A 17414-nucleotide genomic window follows, 5' to 3' on the forward strand; every position below is an offset into this window, starting at 1 on the left:
CATAAGCAAAGTGGCCAACGATTTCATCCATAGCAGCAGAGACAAGAACAGGAAACAAAATAATAAATACTATAGATACTCAGTTCCTGCATAGGGAAAGTGGGGTCCTGAGGGCACAACTCGGGGAAACTCCAAGGTCAGGGAAGAATAATCCTCCTATGAGGTGGTAATTTTCACCTTGCTATGTCCCAAATCGAGAGCAGCCAGCTCCTGGGAAGAAGCCATGCTCCCCTTCTCCTTCCCCCACCACCAACTCACCTACTGCAGAAACCAAAAAAATGCACAGACCCCAAGAAAACAAACCTCTAGTCCACCACTAAGAAGCAAACAGAATCTACCGCACCTGAGATTACCTGGAGTGGGCTGCCGGGACCATGTGCCTCGGTTTCCCTGAATGGTTCTGAAACGTCTTGTTCTGAACCAATATCACCCAAAGCAACTTCAGGTTGCCTCCTGGGTGCAGGGGGAGCTAGTATAGACCCACTCCTTTTTTTTTCTTTCTTTTTTTTAGACCTGGTGCGTGTATGGCTGTTTCACAAATTTCTAAACCAACCTCATGGCGAGAGTGCGCCGAGAAGTCACCCTCCCTAAAAGGGAAGAAAGGCCACAAGGCGAGTGCAGGGCTCCAAACCATGCGACGGGACCTGCACACTGACTCATTCCACTCCCACATCACCAAGAAGCATCTCCCAGCCACGCCTCCACGGGCCTGTCACGGGGCCCCTCCTAGCAGAGGTAGCTGGGACAACTGGGGAGCGGGGCAGCAACCTCCAATCAACCTGGGATTCCTGTTTAAAAGATACTAAAAATAAATTAGTAAACATCGCTGTTTACAGAAACAGAAATCATTTCTGTTTCCAAAGGCCTCTCACCATCTCAGTCCTGGACCACCACCCGTTCTCTCCCCCCTCCAAAAAAAGACCACTTTCCCCAAGGTCCTCCCTGTTGTGCGGGTGAAACACCAGAGTTCTTGGAGACGGGGGTCTCTTCAGGCCCTGAGAATTCCAGTTTTTCCCATCTCTGCATTCAGGAAAAGGGCGCGCCTGCGCAACTTCAGGACTCTGGAGAGTACCCGGGAGGTTGGTCCCTTCTCGTCAGTTCCTGGGGGTTCTTTCCAGGCAAGTCCCCCCCCTTTGAGGGGGTAATACGCGTGCTGTGAAAATTCCTGCAGTGTTCGTACCCTCAGTTCCTAACCCCTCGTCTTTCCCCAGGGTCCAACGAGCCAGCCAGTTCCCCCGCTCAGAGCGGGGCGGAATCAGTCTGTCCCTTGGACTGAGGGCACCGGGGAGAAGAGGGAGGGTCCGAGAGAAGACACGGACGAGGGTCTTGGGGGTGGTGGTGGTGGTGGTGGTGGTGGTGGTGGTGGTGGTGGTGGTGGTGGTGGTCGTTCAGGAAGGAGATGGACCAGACTAAAAGCAATAACCGAAAGACAGGCAGGCGGTGAAGCCGGGAGCCTGGTCGGTCCCGGAGCTGGAGTCGGAGCTGTCCGCCGGCTGGGCGGGCTGCGGGGCGTCGCCCGGGGGCGGTGGGGCGTCACCCGGGGGCGGCGCGTCGTCGGCCGGGGGTGGCGGTGGGGCGTCGCCTTGCTGCGGCTGCGGGTCGTCGGCCGGGGCCGCGGGTGCGGCGTCGTCGGGGCCGGGGGGCGGCAGGTCGCTGGCCGGGGGCGGCGGGGCGACGCGGGGCGTGCGACGACGGCCGCGGTACTCGATCATGTCGGGGTGGTAGGCGGGGTGGCGACGGGCGTGCTTGGTCAGGTGGTCGCTCCGCGAGAACTGCTTGGGGCAGAGCGGGCAGGAGAAGCGCTTCTCGCCCGTGTGCGTCCGGTAGTGGCGCGCCAGCTCGTCGGAGCGCGTGAACTTCTTGTCGCAGTCGAGCCAGTCGCAGGAGAACGGGCGCTCCCCGGTGTGGGTGCGCTGGTGGGACTTCAGGTGCGACGACTTGTAATAGGCCTTGTTGCAGCCCGGGAAGGGGCAGCGGTGGCGCTTGGCGGCGGGGGTCACGGGCCGCCGGCGGGGCCCCGGGGCCAGGGCGGGGCCGGCGCCCGCGGCGGGGAGCGCGTCCGACTCCCCCGCCGGCTCCTCGGCCGTCGCGGACTCGTCGTGCGCCTCGGCCGCCTCCAGCTCGCTCGGGGCGCGCTCGGGTGCGGGGAGGTCGGCGCCGCCGCCGTCAGGGTCCGCCTGCGGCTCGGGGCTGGTCGCGGAGCCCCGGCTGGGCTCTCCGGAGCCGGGCGAGGCGCGCGGAGCGGCTGCGTCCAGGTCCTCCCCGGAGCCGTCGCCGGCGCCGCCGCGCCAGTCGGCCAGGACGCTCGCGGCCAGCAGGTGGGGCGCCGCGCCGGGGCCGGGGGCCGGGGGCGGCGGGGACCCCTCCGCAGGCGGCTCCGGGGGTCCCGGCCCCGGCCCCGCCGAGTCCGCAGGCGGCGGCGGGGCCGCACCCACCTCCGAGCTGGCGGCGGCGGCGGTGGCCGCGGTGGCCGCGGCGCCCGCGGCGCCCGCGCCCTCGGGGTCCGGCGCGCGCGGGTGGACCACGGCGCCCGCGGACATGGACACCAGGCACTCGGCGGCGAAGTAGTCCAGGCACGCCACGGCGGCCGACATGCTGCCCGCGGCCCCGCCGGACCGCCGGCGGGAGCGCTCCGAGCGCGGCCGGCCGCGGGCCGGAGACTTCCCGGGCGCGTCCGTCCCGCCGCCGCCGGGGAGCGCCGAGCTCCAGGAGGGCTCCGCGCGCGCGCCCGCCCGCTGCCCGCTGCCGCCGCCGCCGCCGCCCGCGCCGAGCCCGCCCCGCCTGACGCGCCCCTGACGCACCGGAGCCCGCGGGGGCGGCGGGACCCGCCCCGGCCCGCACGGCACCCCCTCGCCACGCGCGCTCCGCCGGCCTAAGTCATTTTTAAAGCGCCGCCGAAATTATCTTGTCTTCGCCTCCTTGCCTCTGCGGGCGAGCCAGGTAATTTCCATCAGGAGCCAACTCCCCGGTCGCAACTTCTGGGCAGTCTGCCGGCGTCGCGCCCCCTGTTCCCCTTGCCTGGCCCCCCCCCCCGCGCCCCCCACCCTGCGCCCCGCTGGGCCGCCGCCAGCTACCCGGGTGTCCGGCTGCCGAGTCCGAGAAAGTTGGGTATTTGCTTTTTTTTTTTTTTTTTTTTAAGGAAAAAGCCCCGCTAGTACCTGACCTGTCTTTCGCTTCTTAATTACGATCGTGAGCTCAGCGGGCTGCGATTGCATTGCACTTCTGTCCTCTCCGCTCGCGGAGCAAATTTTAAATATCCCCCCAAGTCTGCATCCAAAAGAGAGAGAGAGAGAGAGAGTGAGTGAGAGAGGAGGGAGAGAGAACGAGAAAAGTTTTCTCATTTAGCAGAGCCACTGTCAATCCAGGGTCGGTAGCACGTCCCCGAAATTGAGCCACTCCCGGAGCTATTAATTAATAGCGTTTTGCAACCAGAAACATTCTTATCCTTGATAAAAGCCAAAGAATCCTCTCGTGCTGTTGAAATGGAAACTTAAAATCCTTGGAGTAACGATTTAACCATTCGGCGAACGAAAGAAAAATGCATGTTTAAACTGCATTAACCTGTCAGAGGCGTACAAACAAATTTCCACGCTGAAATATAAATTATAGAGTAGCAGCGAGATAGACACATTAAAATGGACTCCAACAATTTTAATAATAGAAAGTCACGTTTCCAATTAGACAACATCTCCCCCCCCCTTTGACAACAATTAAAAATAAGAAAATGCAGCAAATGATATAGAATTGCTCGTGGGGTATGTTATGATTGTGACAGCTTTTTTTCTTTTAATATCAGAGCTATGTGGATTTTTAAAGAGAAAAAAGGTTCTCATTGCTTTCACTTTCCCTCCTTTTTACTTTTAAAAAATTAAAAGCATACAGAAAAGCAAACAGAATTATTTCTACAAATAGTCATGCCACAGGTTTTGATGTACACAATTTTGAGTTTTATACATATAAGTTTATTTGTGATTCTTCAGCACTTTTTCTTTTGAAAATGAAATACTTATATATCAAGAATAACATGTAAGGAAATATGCAGTGTTTGTCATATCTGCTTTAGAAATGCATTTGTGGCAAAGATTACAAATGGGATAGACTCCTCCTTCCCCTCCACTCTCACTCACCTTCTCCCTCTTTAACTTCCCTAGTTCCTCAGTGTTATAAAGTGCATCCTTGAAGCTTTTGTTTTTCTATCTTTATTTCCTGATTATTTATTTTCACATGTAAATATATGTGTGCTAATATGTTCCACATTTAAAAAACTAAATGCTAGTGTATATTTTTCAACTTACTACCTACCCCCCCCCCAGTGATTTTGAGAATTATCCAGGTTGATTGCTTATTTCAGCAGCATTTCAGCAATTTTATATTATTGTCAGCTTTCTCATTTTTATGGCGATTCCTTTCTAAGAACAATTATGATAAAGTTCCTTGCTTCAAAACTTTAACTCTGGTGAATCTAGTGGTTTTTTTTCCATTTTATTTATTTTTAAATAAAAAGCTCTTTCAAAATACAGAGAAAATATAGCAAACATCCATATACCTATGTCATATAATTGGTAAATGTTAACATTTTGTTCTCTCTGCTTCAAGGTCTTTTATAATTGACCTATCTAGCATTTCTGATAAAACTGAAATCCCTTTGTACTCATTGCTCTGCCTTTTCTCCAGAGGCAAACACTGTCATCAATTTAATATATAACTTTCCAATCTCAGTTTTTTTATATATTTTTACTACATATGAACCCATAAAAGCATAGAATTCTGCTTTGATTTTTAAAGTAAACAAGTGTGGTGTTGGAACCTTTCTTGTGACTTGCTTTTTATTCCTTCCTGATATGTTTTTATTTTCTCTGTCCATGCGGAAAAATATAAATCCAGCATATTCATTTTAATTGTATATTATAGATCCATGCATATGAATGGGCTGTGTTTATTAATTCCCCTATTGATGAATATTTAAGCCGCTGCCAATATGTTGGTATTACAGGCAGTGCTCAAGCGAACATATGTGTCCTTTGCACATATGTGAGAACCTCTCTGTGTATCTACCTGGATGGAGAATTGCTAGGTTACACACGCATTTTCAGTTTTATTAGATACTGCCAAATGGTTCTCTAATTTACAATTTACACAGCCAGCTGAGCATGGAGTTCTTGTTTCCCTCACGTGAACTTCCATACTTGTAGATTCAGACTTTCCTTATTTCTGACACTTCGGTTCTCCAGTATCTCACTGTATCATTTTAGTTTCCCTCATGCTAATGAGACTGAGCTTTTGTCCATTATTTGTTACTAAGGTTTCTGAATGTGTTTTTCTTTTTCATTATCCTCATCCATTTTTCCAGGGTCTGTGTATGTTTTCCTCCTTTTCCCCTGGTTTGTAGAGTTCATGTGAGATGTACTGTCTGTGACTGAGTTGGATCTTTTGTCCTATGAGAAATTTTAAATGAAGTCATATGCATTTACCTATAGTTACATTTGTGTCTTAATAAATATACCCATTCCTGATGCCAAGAACATATTCTCCTGTTTTTTTTTCTGAATGTTTTAAAGTTTTCTTTCCACACCTGTAAAATTGATCTATCTTGGACTTTTGAGGGCTGTAAATCAGAAATTTAACTTTACTCACCCACTTTCCGTATGTGAAAAGCTGTTATCCTGATCTGATTTGAAATAAAGTCTTTTATCTCCTACTGATGTGTAGTGCTAATATTATTGTAAACTAAATTTATTTTTATTTATTCATGGATATATTCCTTTTTCATGAATCAAAGCAACTAAGACTAAGTACCACACTGTTTTAATTAGTATGGCTTTATAAAAAGTCTTCATGTCAAAAGGGCATCTCTTCTCTTTGTTCATTTAAAAACATTGTATTTAAACAATTTCTCTTTCAGACTGATACTTTAGGATCAGGTTGGAAATCCTTCTGGTATTGTACTGAGTTGAACATATAGGTTAAATTTGGGACGATGTTACATCTTTGTAAAATTGAGTGAATCAGTATGTTAATATTCTTATGATTTAATTTAAAATCCTGGTCACTGTCATCCCGTTGCTCATCGATTTGTTTGAGCGGGCACCAGTAACGTCTCTCATTGAGAGACTTATTGTTACTGTAATTTAAAATAAAGCTCTATAATTTGTTTATTAAACTCCTTTATTTGGTCCGGCCAGAGAGACAGTACAGGGATTTAAGGCACTTGCCTTGCGCGTGGCTGATGACCCTATTTAATTCCCTAAGGGTTAAGGTCCCCTAAGCAACACCAGGAGAGATCCTTGAGCACATAGCCAGGAGTAAACCCTGAGCACTGCCAGGTGTGGCCCAAAGACCAAACCAAAACCAAACAAAGGAAGTTTGTTTTCTCTTTGTTTGCTTGTTTGCTTGAAGGGGTTTACACCTGGGGTAAGTTCCGGAGGCTGTTCTGTGCTCGGGGGCTGTTCCTAGTAGCACCTGAGGGAATTGTGGGCGCAGGGCTCCTGCACTCAACGCCTACACTCCAGTCCTTTAAAGTCTCCCCCACCCCCCCCTCCCCTGTGCTGAACCTCTTTGTTACATTTATTTCTAGGTACTTGACAGCTTTTGTTGCCGTTTTAAGTGGGATACTTGTCCTACTAAATTGTTTAATTGGTCACTGCTGCTGTTTAGAAATGTTATTATTGGAATAGTTTTACTTTGGCAAACATGCTGACGTTTATTAGTTAGATGGTTTACAGATTTCTCCAGGATTTCACAGTGATAATCGTCTTACCTGTAACAGATAAGACGATTCTTGCCTTTTCCTTCATGTATCTTATTGGAGAGCCTCATTGGATACCCGGTTCCTCCAGGAATAGCATCAAATAGTAAGAGTGAAACCCAGACAGTGTTTTCCCATTTGTATCTCACTGGGAATATTTCTAATGTGTCATACTGATTTTGATTTGTTTAAGTTTTCTGGTAGAAAACCTTGACTAGATGAAGACGTTCCCTTTTATCCCATTTCAGTTTAAAGTAGGAGTATTTCATTATTTTTGTTTGTTTTCTGAGTCACACCCAGCAGTGCTCAGGGCTTACTCCTGGCAATGAGTTTAGGGATCACTTGAAGCGGGGCTGGGGGGACCAAGTGGGGTGCCAGATTAAACCGACCTCAGCCATGTACAAGGCACCTGCCTCATTGGCTGTAGTATCTCTCTGTGCCCCCAAACAGAAATATTAGAAAACCATGAAATGAATAATAAGCTTTACTGAGAGCTCTTTCTAATACTGTTGGCCAGATAGGGCTGTCTTTGGTATGTTAATGCAACAGGTCACTTGGTAGGTTTTTCTAATGTGGACCTGTCCTCCTATTACTTGAGTTAAACCTTGTTTTGCCTCTGTGTGTATGTGTGTGTGTGGTGTGTGAGAGAGAAAAAACATGACTTCAGGCAATTTGTAATGTTTTTTCTTATTTTAGTAACTGTGTTCATAAGTGATATTGGCTTGTGATTTTCTCCTCTTGCACTGCCTTTGTTCATGTTTGGCATCAAGATTGAACTGCCTCATGAAATGCATTTGGAATTTTCCCTTTTTCTATCTTTTGTAATCATTTCTGTGACACTTAATATTAGATATTTGGTAAGTCTCATCTGTGAAGTCATCAGATTTTGAACGTTCAGATTCTCTAAATGCTGCGGCAGTTATACAGCAGGTGGGCGCCTTGCACATGGCCCACCCATGACACCCCATAAGGCCCCTCAAGCACTGCCAGTAGTGATCCCTGAGCAAAGAGCCAGGAGTAAACCTTGTGCATCTGGGTGTCATCCAGAAACAAACAAAATAGCAAACAAACAAAAGTCCTCCAATGGTTGTTTATGTGGGCTCTCAATTCTTGAGTCAGTTTTGGTAATTCACATTCTTTTTGTGAAAATTAGATATTACATCCAAGCCTTTGAAAATGGTTTTTGGTTCAAAGCATTCTCTTATTTTAAAAAATTGTATTTTTTTCCTAGTTATGTCTTACATTTTGTTCCTGATGTATTTGTGCATTCTGCATTTTCTTCTTTTTTATCTCAACAGAGGCTGATGTTTTTAGACAAACAAACCTTTAGAGGATTCTCTACAGTCTTTTCATATTTTACTGATCATGTGTTTCTTTTTAAATACCAATGTTTGACTTATATTTTTGATCCACCTCAAACTTCGACTGTAACATGTTACTCCCTTAAAATTATTTTCAAGTTAAATACTTAGCAGTAATTTCCACTCTTTCTTGGTTCATAAAAATATCATTATGGACTGTGAGTTTCTCTTGAAGAGAGATTTTCCTTTGATTCATATGTATCCCACTAGTTTTCAAAATAATACTTTCACTGTCAGTCATTTCTAAATAATTTGTAATTCCACTATGATTTCTTAGATGCTAAATTTTTCAGTAAGGTGCTTTCTTTGGATGGCAGTGTACTACTTCCTATCAATACTGTAAAAAAAAAGTAATAATTGCTTTTGTTTAAGTGTACACCAAAAGGAATATCTTTTTGAATAGCACGGCGTCCTCCGTGTTTAATGTAAATGGTACCAGTTACACGAGCCATTTTAACGCAATGTTGTTAGTACCCAGAAATGTTATTTGCTAGGGATTTTCTGCCCTGGTGTTGGCATATGGTTCTAGATATTTCATTCATTCAGCCGAGTTATGTTGATAGCCTTCATTATCTATCTACCTATCTTATTATCTACACATAGAGAGATATAGGATAAAGACCTGGATATAGAGGAAGCATTCTTCCAAGCCCTGGGAGTGACATTGTGAACCCAAAACTCCAAATTCCCACCCTTGTGGGTTTTATATTATAGCATAGGAATTTGTTCAGGCTTTTTGTAATTTGTGGATGTGGTGATGAGAATGTGAAATGTCTAGATCTTGAAAAAAATTGGAAAAGTAATGTCAATGAGGGGTTTGGGACTGGCACCTCAGTACTGCTGTGGTAGATGCTGAGTCCTTCAATCCCAGTGGGTGAGACCCAGTCTTGAGTGGCTCTAAATAGGACCCCGGAGAAATCTATGCGATGAAGCAGAAGCAGAAATGGAGAGATTATGAAGGAGACACCCTTGTACATAGTACTTCTCCAGAAAGGAAAGGAGTTTCTTCATTTCTTAGTGTTGGAGATCAGAAGATTAATTAGGTAACGGGATCTCAGATGCTGAGGCTGAGGGAAGACTTTGGGGTCACTCTCCAGCTGAGATTGTAGCACTAGAGCTTTTCTGTGACTAGTGCCTGTGGTATACTCTGCAGGAATAGGCTCTGGAAATTAAATGGGTTAAATGTTTCAAAGTGGAAAGTAGAATATGGTTAATTTCTCAACGAAGTCTACACAGTATCCCTGCATTAAATGTTTGGATACAGAATCTCTCCCAAGTGCATTCAGAAGTCTCCAGAAAAAACATCAAAGAGATTATCCCAAAGAAACTTCAGCGATTGACCTGTCCATCCCTTTGGCCATAAGTGAGCAAGGCAGGGTGTTCATATTTTTTTTCATAAGGAAAGCAACCTCCAAATTGGCAGATTAACATCATTATTCCTTCATGATTGCCAATCTCAAAGAGAGGTCCAGTAATTCCAGAAATACTTTCTGGAAATACTGCTTTCAAAAGCCTGCTTGCATTTGGGGCAAAAGACAGTCCATTCTCGTGAGCTCCAGCCCCGTTACTTTTACCCTCTTAAGAGTCTCAACCCATTGCATACCTCATCTCTCACTTAGTTTTGTCTTTCTCTCTGTCAAGAGAATTCTAAATTAACCCTCAAAAAAGGACTGATATTTCCAATGCAAATAAAAGATCCCCTCTTTTCTCCTCCCCCTGCCCCATGCTGCTCTTGCCTCGCTCCTGCCACATAACTATATTCCCCTGCAAAGCCCATTTCTCAAGATCTGAATAGAGTCTGTCATCATCGGCTCACCCCCAATTATTATTAAAATCATTCCAAGCTTTAGCCCTCTGTTGCTAGAGAACATTGATGCATGATAATATAAATATACTTAGTGCCACTCAACTGGAAACCTAAAAACAATTAAAATAATAAATTTTGTTATGTATATTTTGCTACAATAAAAATCTCTTTTCTGAAGAAGCAAGGGGAAAAAAGTGGAATGCGACCTCCATGTTGCTAAATCCAATCCTCAACTTTCTAGAATCCGCATAACAGTTGAGTAATCTTTGAAATTCTCTTCTGTCTGCTGGGTTACTGCATTCTCTGGGGCTTTCTCCCATTTTTCTAATCCTTCCTTTCCAGCGAATTGCTCTTTTCTCCATTAAAATGTAAAATTCTGTGGGACTCTATCTGGTGGCACCCCCTCTCGAGTATACCTACTTTCTCTATGTAATTTCAAACATTTCCCATGACTTAAGTACACCTATCTATCAACAATTTATAATTTGTTACACCAGATATATTTTCCAGAGACACAGGCAATCTTATATCTGTCTGACTGCTTAATAATTAGGCCCCCTTCTTCTCGGATGTCTCAAAGATGACTCAACCTAATATATACCGAATGGAATTCTTGGTTGTTTCCCCCCAAATCTCCTCCCACATTTTCCTCTTCTCAGTAAATAGCACTTTCATTCATCCTGTTTCTCAAACCAGAACAAAAGGGGATAATTCTTAACACCTAACTTTCTATCAGTCTCCCCAAATTAATGAACAAATATTAATCTTAGTATTTCTTCATTCTACCTTCAAAATGTATCTTGATTATCATTTCTTATTTTCTCTACCAAATACCTTAATTCAAACCACCACCATCTTTTGGCTAATATAATAATGTAGCATTTTCCAAAATTGTAAATGTGGATGTCTTTGGGGGGGAGGGGTGGAATGTAATTCTGCAACACAGGGTTGAAGTGAGGAAGAAGATGGTAAGAACCTGACGAGATGGGTGAGTCCAAGGACTCTGTGGATGGGAGGCAGGTCATGTAAGACTTTGGAAACCGTATAAAGAGTGAGGGAGGGGGCAGGAGAGAGAGGGTGGGTAAGGTGCTTGCCTGCACATAGTCGACCTGGTTTGATCCCTGGCACCACATGTGGTCCCCTGAACCCACCAGGAGTGATCCCTGAGTAAAGAGTCAGTAGTATCCCTGAGCACCACTGGCCCTAAAACAACAACAAATTATTAAAGAGTGAAGTGAGGGCGGGGGGTATCTTAGGGAGAATTTGGAGCAAGGATTCAACTGAGACACCTTTTCTCTTTTATGTTTGGTTTTTCTGCCAGACCCTTCAGTGCTTGGGGACCACCCAGGCTCTTTGTTCAGGAGCCACTCCCAGCAGAACCTGGGGAAGGAGGGAACCCAGGGGTCCCCTATGCAAAGCACACACTCCTGCCCTGGTCATCTGAATCACCGTTTAGAGGTTCCCTCTGGTTGCCACCTTAGTAGTCTCACCAGTGAGCAGGAGCAGGAGGAGGACACAGTTGGTAAGATACCCCAGAAACCCAAGCACAGTGATGATGTCTAGGACAGAAAGGAGCAGGAAAATGGTGTTCCAAGCTGGTGCTCCTCACTCCTCTCAGTATGCGTGAGGAAGAGATGCTTGCTGATGTACTTAGATAGGTGGGAGAGGAGGCGGAGTGGCAGGGAGGACTTCACGAGCTGCAGCCCATTGTGACCAGAAGAATAACACTTTCAGCCCAGGGGAGGAAGATTTAGAGGGAATAGGTCAAAGCGGAAAGTGCAAGTTGGATTTTGGTGACTCGAAGGTTATTAATTGCATCCAAGTGGGGGGCTTGGGGTAGGCACCTGGAGCTCCTTGAACTCTGGCTATTTGGAGTCTCACTGAGCAAATAAAAGGATTTGGGTAGGGGGTAAAGCGATAGTTCAGTGGGTAGGGCACTTGAGTTTACATGGCCAAAATGATTCCACCCCTTTACCACATAAGGTTTCCCTGAACTAAGTCTGAGCACCACCAAGTGTGTCCCCAAAACTAAAAAAGCAGAAGGATGTTTTCAGGTGCTCTATTTTATACGTATATATATGTATATGCGTTTTTATGTATGTATGTTATATGTTTATATGTATGTTTCCTGAGGACAGGGATTCTAATTCTTGTTCTCATTCAAATTAGAGTTTAACAAAATGTCTTATAATTGTCAAAAAATTATTAATAATTTTTAGAAATTATTAGATATTAGCTGCCTATTTTTTAAACAACTACCTTAGTAAATGATTAAAGGGCAAATACTTTCTGCCATCTAATAATTTTGTTTTAGATACAATTTCAGTGCCTGCTGAAAGCTCCAGGTTGGTAGCTGTCAGGCTTCTCGTAAATCCAGCTGAACTTTCCTCGTGTTCCATTCAGGCTCATGTTAATTTACAAGTCTCTGTTAAGTGTACCTGACCTTATGAAGAACAGGTAAGCCTTTATTTCACTAATTTAAAATACTTTTCAGTGCCTGTCAGGCAGTGGGCTTTAGAGAAATAAGCATCAGCAGGAAGAGTTAGCAAGAAGCAAATAATCAGTAAATATTTTTATATAACAAGACTGAGAGCGAAGTCAACTGAAGTATCTTGATTAAGACAGACGCCCTGGGGGAGACAGAAGGTTTGTAGCATAGTGGGCCAGTAGTTCAGCAATCTGCATGGAGTCTTAACAAGCCTTATTCAAATGCTGGCAAGACATGGGTCCCTTTCCTTACACGTGTACAAATATAAATTGGTGCAGTAATTTGGCAATAACTGTTAAAAATGGCAGCGTGCACTGCCTGGGACTTAGAGATGTAATGCCCAGGCATATCCCTTAGAGAAACTTGTCTTTGATCACAGGGAAGAGCCATAAATATGCTCAATACAGTGTTTGCTGCAATTTTTGAAGCAACCTATTTCTAAAAATGCAAAAAATGCAAGATGAACCTAGACAAACTAAGTAATGAATAATGTTTTCTGGTCAGCAAATGGCAGGGGGGATGAGGGTGGGGTGAGGGGAATATCCAAAGATTTCAGAACAACATGCTTCAGATACAATTTACCGGAAGTTTAAGTATCTGGGAATCACGAACCAGTTAGCATTTACTAGATACTAATAGCACGAATTTCTGCTGGACTGTCAGCTTCTGGGTCCATCACTTACCCTGATCACCTGTGGCTTTGATGTACTTCTCATCTCTAAAATGGGGATGACAATAGTGCAACCTCACTGACTTGTCGTGAGAAACTAACTGACATGTGGTTAGTAATGTGGTTAGGTCTGCAGTAAGCACTGTTATTATATATTGTTGATCTCGATATCATCTATAAGTACGCATATCTTAAATGTATAGTTCACTTAGGGGCAGAAATTCTCTTTGGTGTGGAAGGAAAGGGGGCGAGACTTCAGCTCTGTGATTTTTTTTTTTAATTTTTAAAAATCTGAAGCAAATAACGCAAAATGGTAAGATTTAGGCACCCAGGTGGTGGGTACACTCTTATTTGCTCTATTATGCTCACACTTTCCTGACATTTCATATGTTTTATTTAAAGAAAAAAATCACGATGCAGAACCTGGAACATTACACGTATCAAAAATATTTCCTAAGCAGAGGAGTGATGAAGGGAGAGCAGGGGTTGGGGAAGGACCCTTAGAGCAGTCTGCTGGGTTTCCTTCCACACTTTATGCAGGGAGGTGCGCCCTGGGGGTCCACAGCCCTGGGGTGGAGGAGGCTCTTCAGAGACTGTGGATTCAAGAGAGACGAGAGCAAGGCTTTCAAAGGTTCCGAGTGAAAATGATTTTGAACTAGAATTCTATACCCAGGTGAGCCCATCACTCGAGTGTGAGCGCAAAATAAAAACACTTTCAGAAATGTAAGGTTCAGAAAATACACCATTCAAGCACCCTCTCCGGAAGAGTAACTAAACAATGTATTTCAGGAAAATGAAAAGTGAATCCGAGGGGAAGGCATGAAGCACGCAAAAATCTAGAGACAAAACAGTGAAATAAGGGGGAATGGAAGAATCCTTATTAACTGAGGAGACAGGAGAAAAGGAGAAAAATGCGCTCGTGCGCAAATGCGCGCGCGCACATGCGCGCGCACGCGCACGCGCACACACACACACACACACACACACACATACAGACACTGAACAAGAGAGAGAGCGATCACAACAGCAACCTACAATGAAAGCTCCTAATGACGCCAGGAGACAGCAGAGCAAGGAGGGGAGCATGCAGATGTTCTCTCCTTGTTGGAGAGAAGCTAGTTATATTCACTGATTGAAGGGAGTTATTTGGTAATACCAGTTTAGTGTGTGCTTAAAGATTAGAGTAACCACTAGAAAAAATTGAAATGGCAGGTTTAACTTCCTAACCATTAAACGAAAAATAAATCAACGGGAAAACTTCGTCTGTTCCGCCAAAGGGGGTAGGGAAGAAAAGGGGAGAAACAACAAAATTGGATAAATAGAAAACATAAGATGTAAGAATTGGTCCATAGTGTCAATATCAGGATGTGAACAGATTTACTAATCCTATGAAACCAATACCGAGTCTCTCAAACTTAAAAGAAACGGGAGAGGAATGGGGGTGGGGGTGGGTTCCCTGAACCCTAAAGAGCTAACTGCTATCAGCCTGAAGCAGAGCGCCCCGGGAACTTAAAATACCAGAAACAGATGCATCAAAGAAAACCAACCAAACACTTCAAGTGTGAAAAAGACAAGATTCAATTAACACTGTTAAGAAGTTGTTTATGCAAATAACCATATATATGCCACATAGATATAACTCACAAGAAATATTTATGAAGAAACTTTCAATAGATTCTGTAAAGTCAAAATTATACAACCTATCTCGTTGACCACATGCATTAAAGAATCTTTAATAACGAAAAATAGTAAAAATGATAAGTAGGCAAGAATCCATCCTCTTGAAAATGAAAAGACACACTTCTAATTAACTTAGATTACAGAGGAATTAAAAATGAAATTACATACTACTTAGAATTGAACAAATGAGCTCACTACATTTCAAGACCTCTGAATGTTGCCAATGTGGTACAAATGGAAAGAGTTACAGTTTTCAGGACTTGTAGAAAACAGAAATTGTGAAAATAAACAAGCGCTTGATCCAACAGCTAGAGATAGAATAGGGAAAATATCCTAATGAAATAAAAGGGAGGAGACTCAGAATTAAAATAGAAATTAACGAAATAATTACTAAAACTACTTACTACTTCTTTGTCAAAACCAATAAAAAAGATGAATGCCTGGTAAATCTAATTAAGGAAGAAGAAGACATAAATAATGTAAGGAATAAAAATTGGGAAGAAAACCAGATGATTGCTATGTACAGCTTTAAGTAAATGCAATTAAAAATTAAGGTGAAATGTTTGATTCATAAAAGGACAAATCACCAAATTTTGCTCAATGAGAACAAGAAAACCTATGCACCATCTCTTTAAAATAAATGGAAAAATAATTAAAAGCCTATTTTTTAAAAGAACCAGAACCACATATTCTTATCATCTAGACCTTCCCAAACTAAGAAATAAACAAGTTATAAATAGAATTCCATTTCATATATAGTTCTAGTTTATAAAAGCAGATTGAAAGCATTCCAGTTCATCTAAAAGACAGATATTACCCTAATTCTGAAATCAGAACACAAGACAAAGTTTAATTTCATTTATAAGTACATTTCTAAAATTCTTAGCATATCAGTCCTCTCAGGTTTTAAAAGAATGCTGTATCAGGGTGATATTGGGCTTATTTTAGGACAGGGAGAATAGTTAGAAAGTTAAAAAAAATTAATTGAACTTCTTGTATTTTCTTAAGTAAAACATCTTAATAGGCGCCTCCAAACTAGTGGGTAAAACACAACAAACATTTTCAATTTAAGAAAGAAAATCTTAGGGCTGGATTAGGGGCATGCCTTGTGTGAAGTCAATCCCAGTTCAGTCCCTACACCACATGTGGTCCCCTGAGCACAGAGGCAGGAGTAAGCCCTGAGCATAGCCAGATGTGAGAAGGAAGGAAGCCTTGGTAAACAAGTCAGAGAAGAATACATCCCACATTTGAAAAGATGTTTCTTCCAGAAACCTACAACCAACAACTTTTTAAAGGTAAGAAATCAAATATATAGATATTGAGAGATAAAAGACACAAAACTCACTTTGGGCAGGTATTTTCACCTACTAGGAAAAATCCAAGAAAAGTATTCAAGAAACTTGGAATCTAGCAAAATAAAAATTATCCTGAAGGAATGTTTACAAATAAAATACTAAATAAAGAGAGAAATAAAGATTATTTCTCAAAAGAAAAAGTCCAAATGCTATAAAATAATAATTATGCCCCATAATTTATTCTTTTGATGCTGTGCCAAATATCCTATTAATTGGTTTCTGAATGGAATTTTTCAAGTGGACTCAAGTTCATCTGAAAGGGGAAAAAGGCAGGAATAGCATTTTGTAGCAGATGTTAAAACAGCACCAAACTAGTGAGTGGATTAGGTGAATACACAAATATGTGCACTGGAATAGGTAAATGTTAAACTGGTGTAACAAAAGAGATAGCCCAGAAAGAACTACATTGTGTGAATTCAATATATAATAAAAGTGACATTTCAAAGGAGCGGGGAAGTGATAGACAATTTATTAGCGTGTGTTCAATAATTATTGATGAGTTATTAATGTGGGGGAAAAACAATGAATAACCACTTTCACTTACAATATAAAAATAAATTCAGGTGAGAGATATCCACACATAAAAATAAAATTACTGAGATAATCTAGGTCTAAAGCAGTTGACAAAATTGAAAATTTACTCCGAATTAAAAAACTTTTAGAAGACTTAACAGTAGAATGTATTAAATTTGATGAAAAATTGTTTACCTACCCTCTCCCACCCCCCACACAAACACATTGTACTAAGCAATGAATGAGAAATTATTTTTCCAAAGTTGGAAATAAGCCAAGGATACTTAGTCTGCCTATTCTATTCAGCATCGTACTGGAGAGTTAGTGGAGCACAGTGGCAGGAAAAGGCATACAGCTTGGAAAGGAAGAAATACCACTTGTCTACTATCCAATGACATTTACCTATTTAAATGAAAATCCCAAGGAATCTACTGAAAAGTTACTGGAACTCATGATTAATTTTACTCAGGATGCAGGATACAAGTCATAGACAAATACTGATAGTGTATCTTTATGCGAATAATGAACAGAAAATTGTAGTTTCATTGACTATACAAAATGGTGCCAATCACCCCATCAAAAAGAAAAAATGTAATATGATTATAACAAGATACACATGATGTGTCCTTAAAATTGTCAAAATAAGACAAAAAATACCTACGTAAATAATGAGAGACATCTGTCCCCATGGATTGGTTGACAATATTACAAAGGTGTGAGTTCTCCCTATATATATATGTAATTTTATGTAATATATATATTTATATACAGATATATAAACTCAATGCAATCCTA

General features: G+C 43.0%; 1 protein-coding gene and 1 pseudogene across 1 annotated transcript; one reads left to right on the plus strand and one right to left on the minus strand.

Moving 5' to 3' along the window:
- Positions 1-1409: 1409 nt before the first annotated feature.
- On the minus strand, positions 1410-2594 carry KLF14 (KLF transcription factor 14). The gene has a single exon (XM_055129289.1). It carries the CDS (start codon positions 2592-2594, stop codon positions 1410-1412), a length of 1185 nt encoding a protein of 394 aa, XP_054985264.1.
- Positions 2593-17414, plus strand: part of LOC101559401 (serine/arginine-rich splicing factor 12-like) — a 77225-nt pseudogene continuing 62403 nt past the window's right edge.

The sequence above is a fragment of the Sorex araneus genome, chromosome 1, assembly GCF_027595985.1.
Source record: "Sorex araneus isolate mSorAra2 chromosome 1, mSorAra2.pri, whole genome shotgun sequence".
Classification (NCBI taxonomy): domain Eukaryota; kingdom Metazoa; phylum Chordata; class Mammalia; order Eulipotyphla; family Soricidae; genus Sorex; species Sorex araneus.

What these genes read in the sequence shown, in the direction of transcription:
- KLF14 (XM_055129289.1), bottom strand. Translation starts at nt 2,594, where the DNA reads ATGTCGGCCGCCGTGGCGTGCCTGGACTACTTCGCCGCCGAGTGCCTG.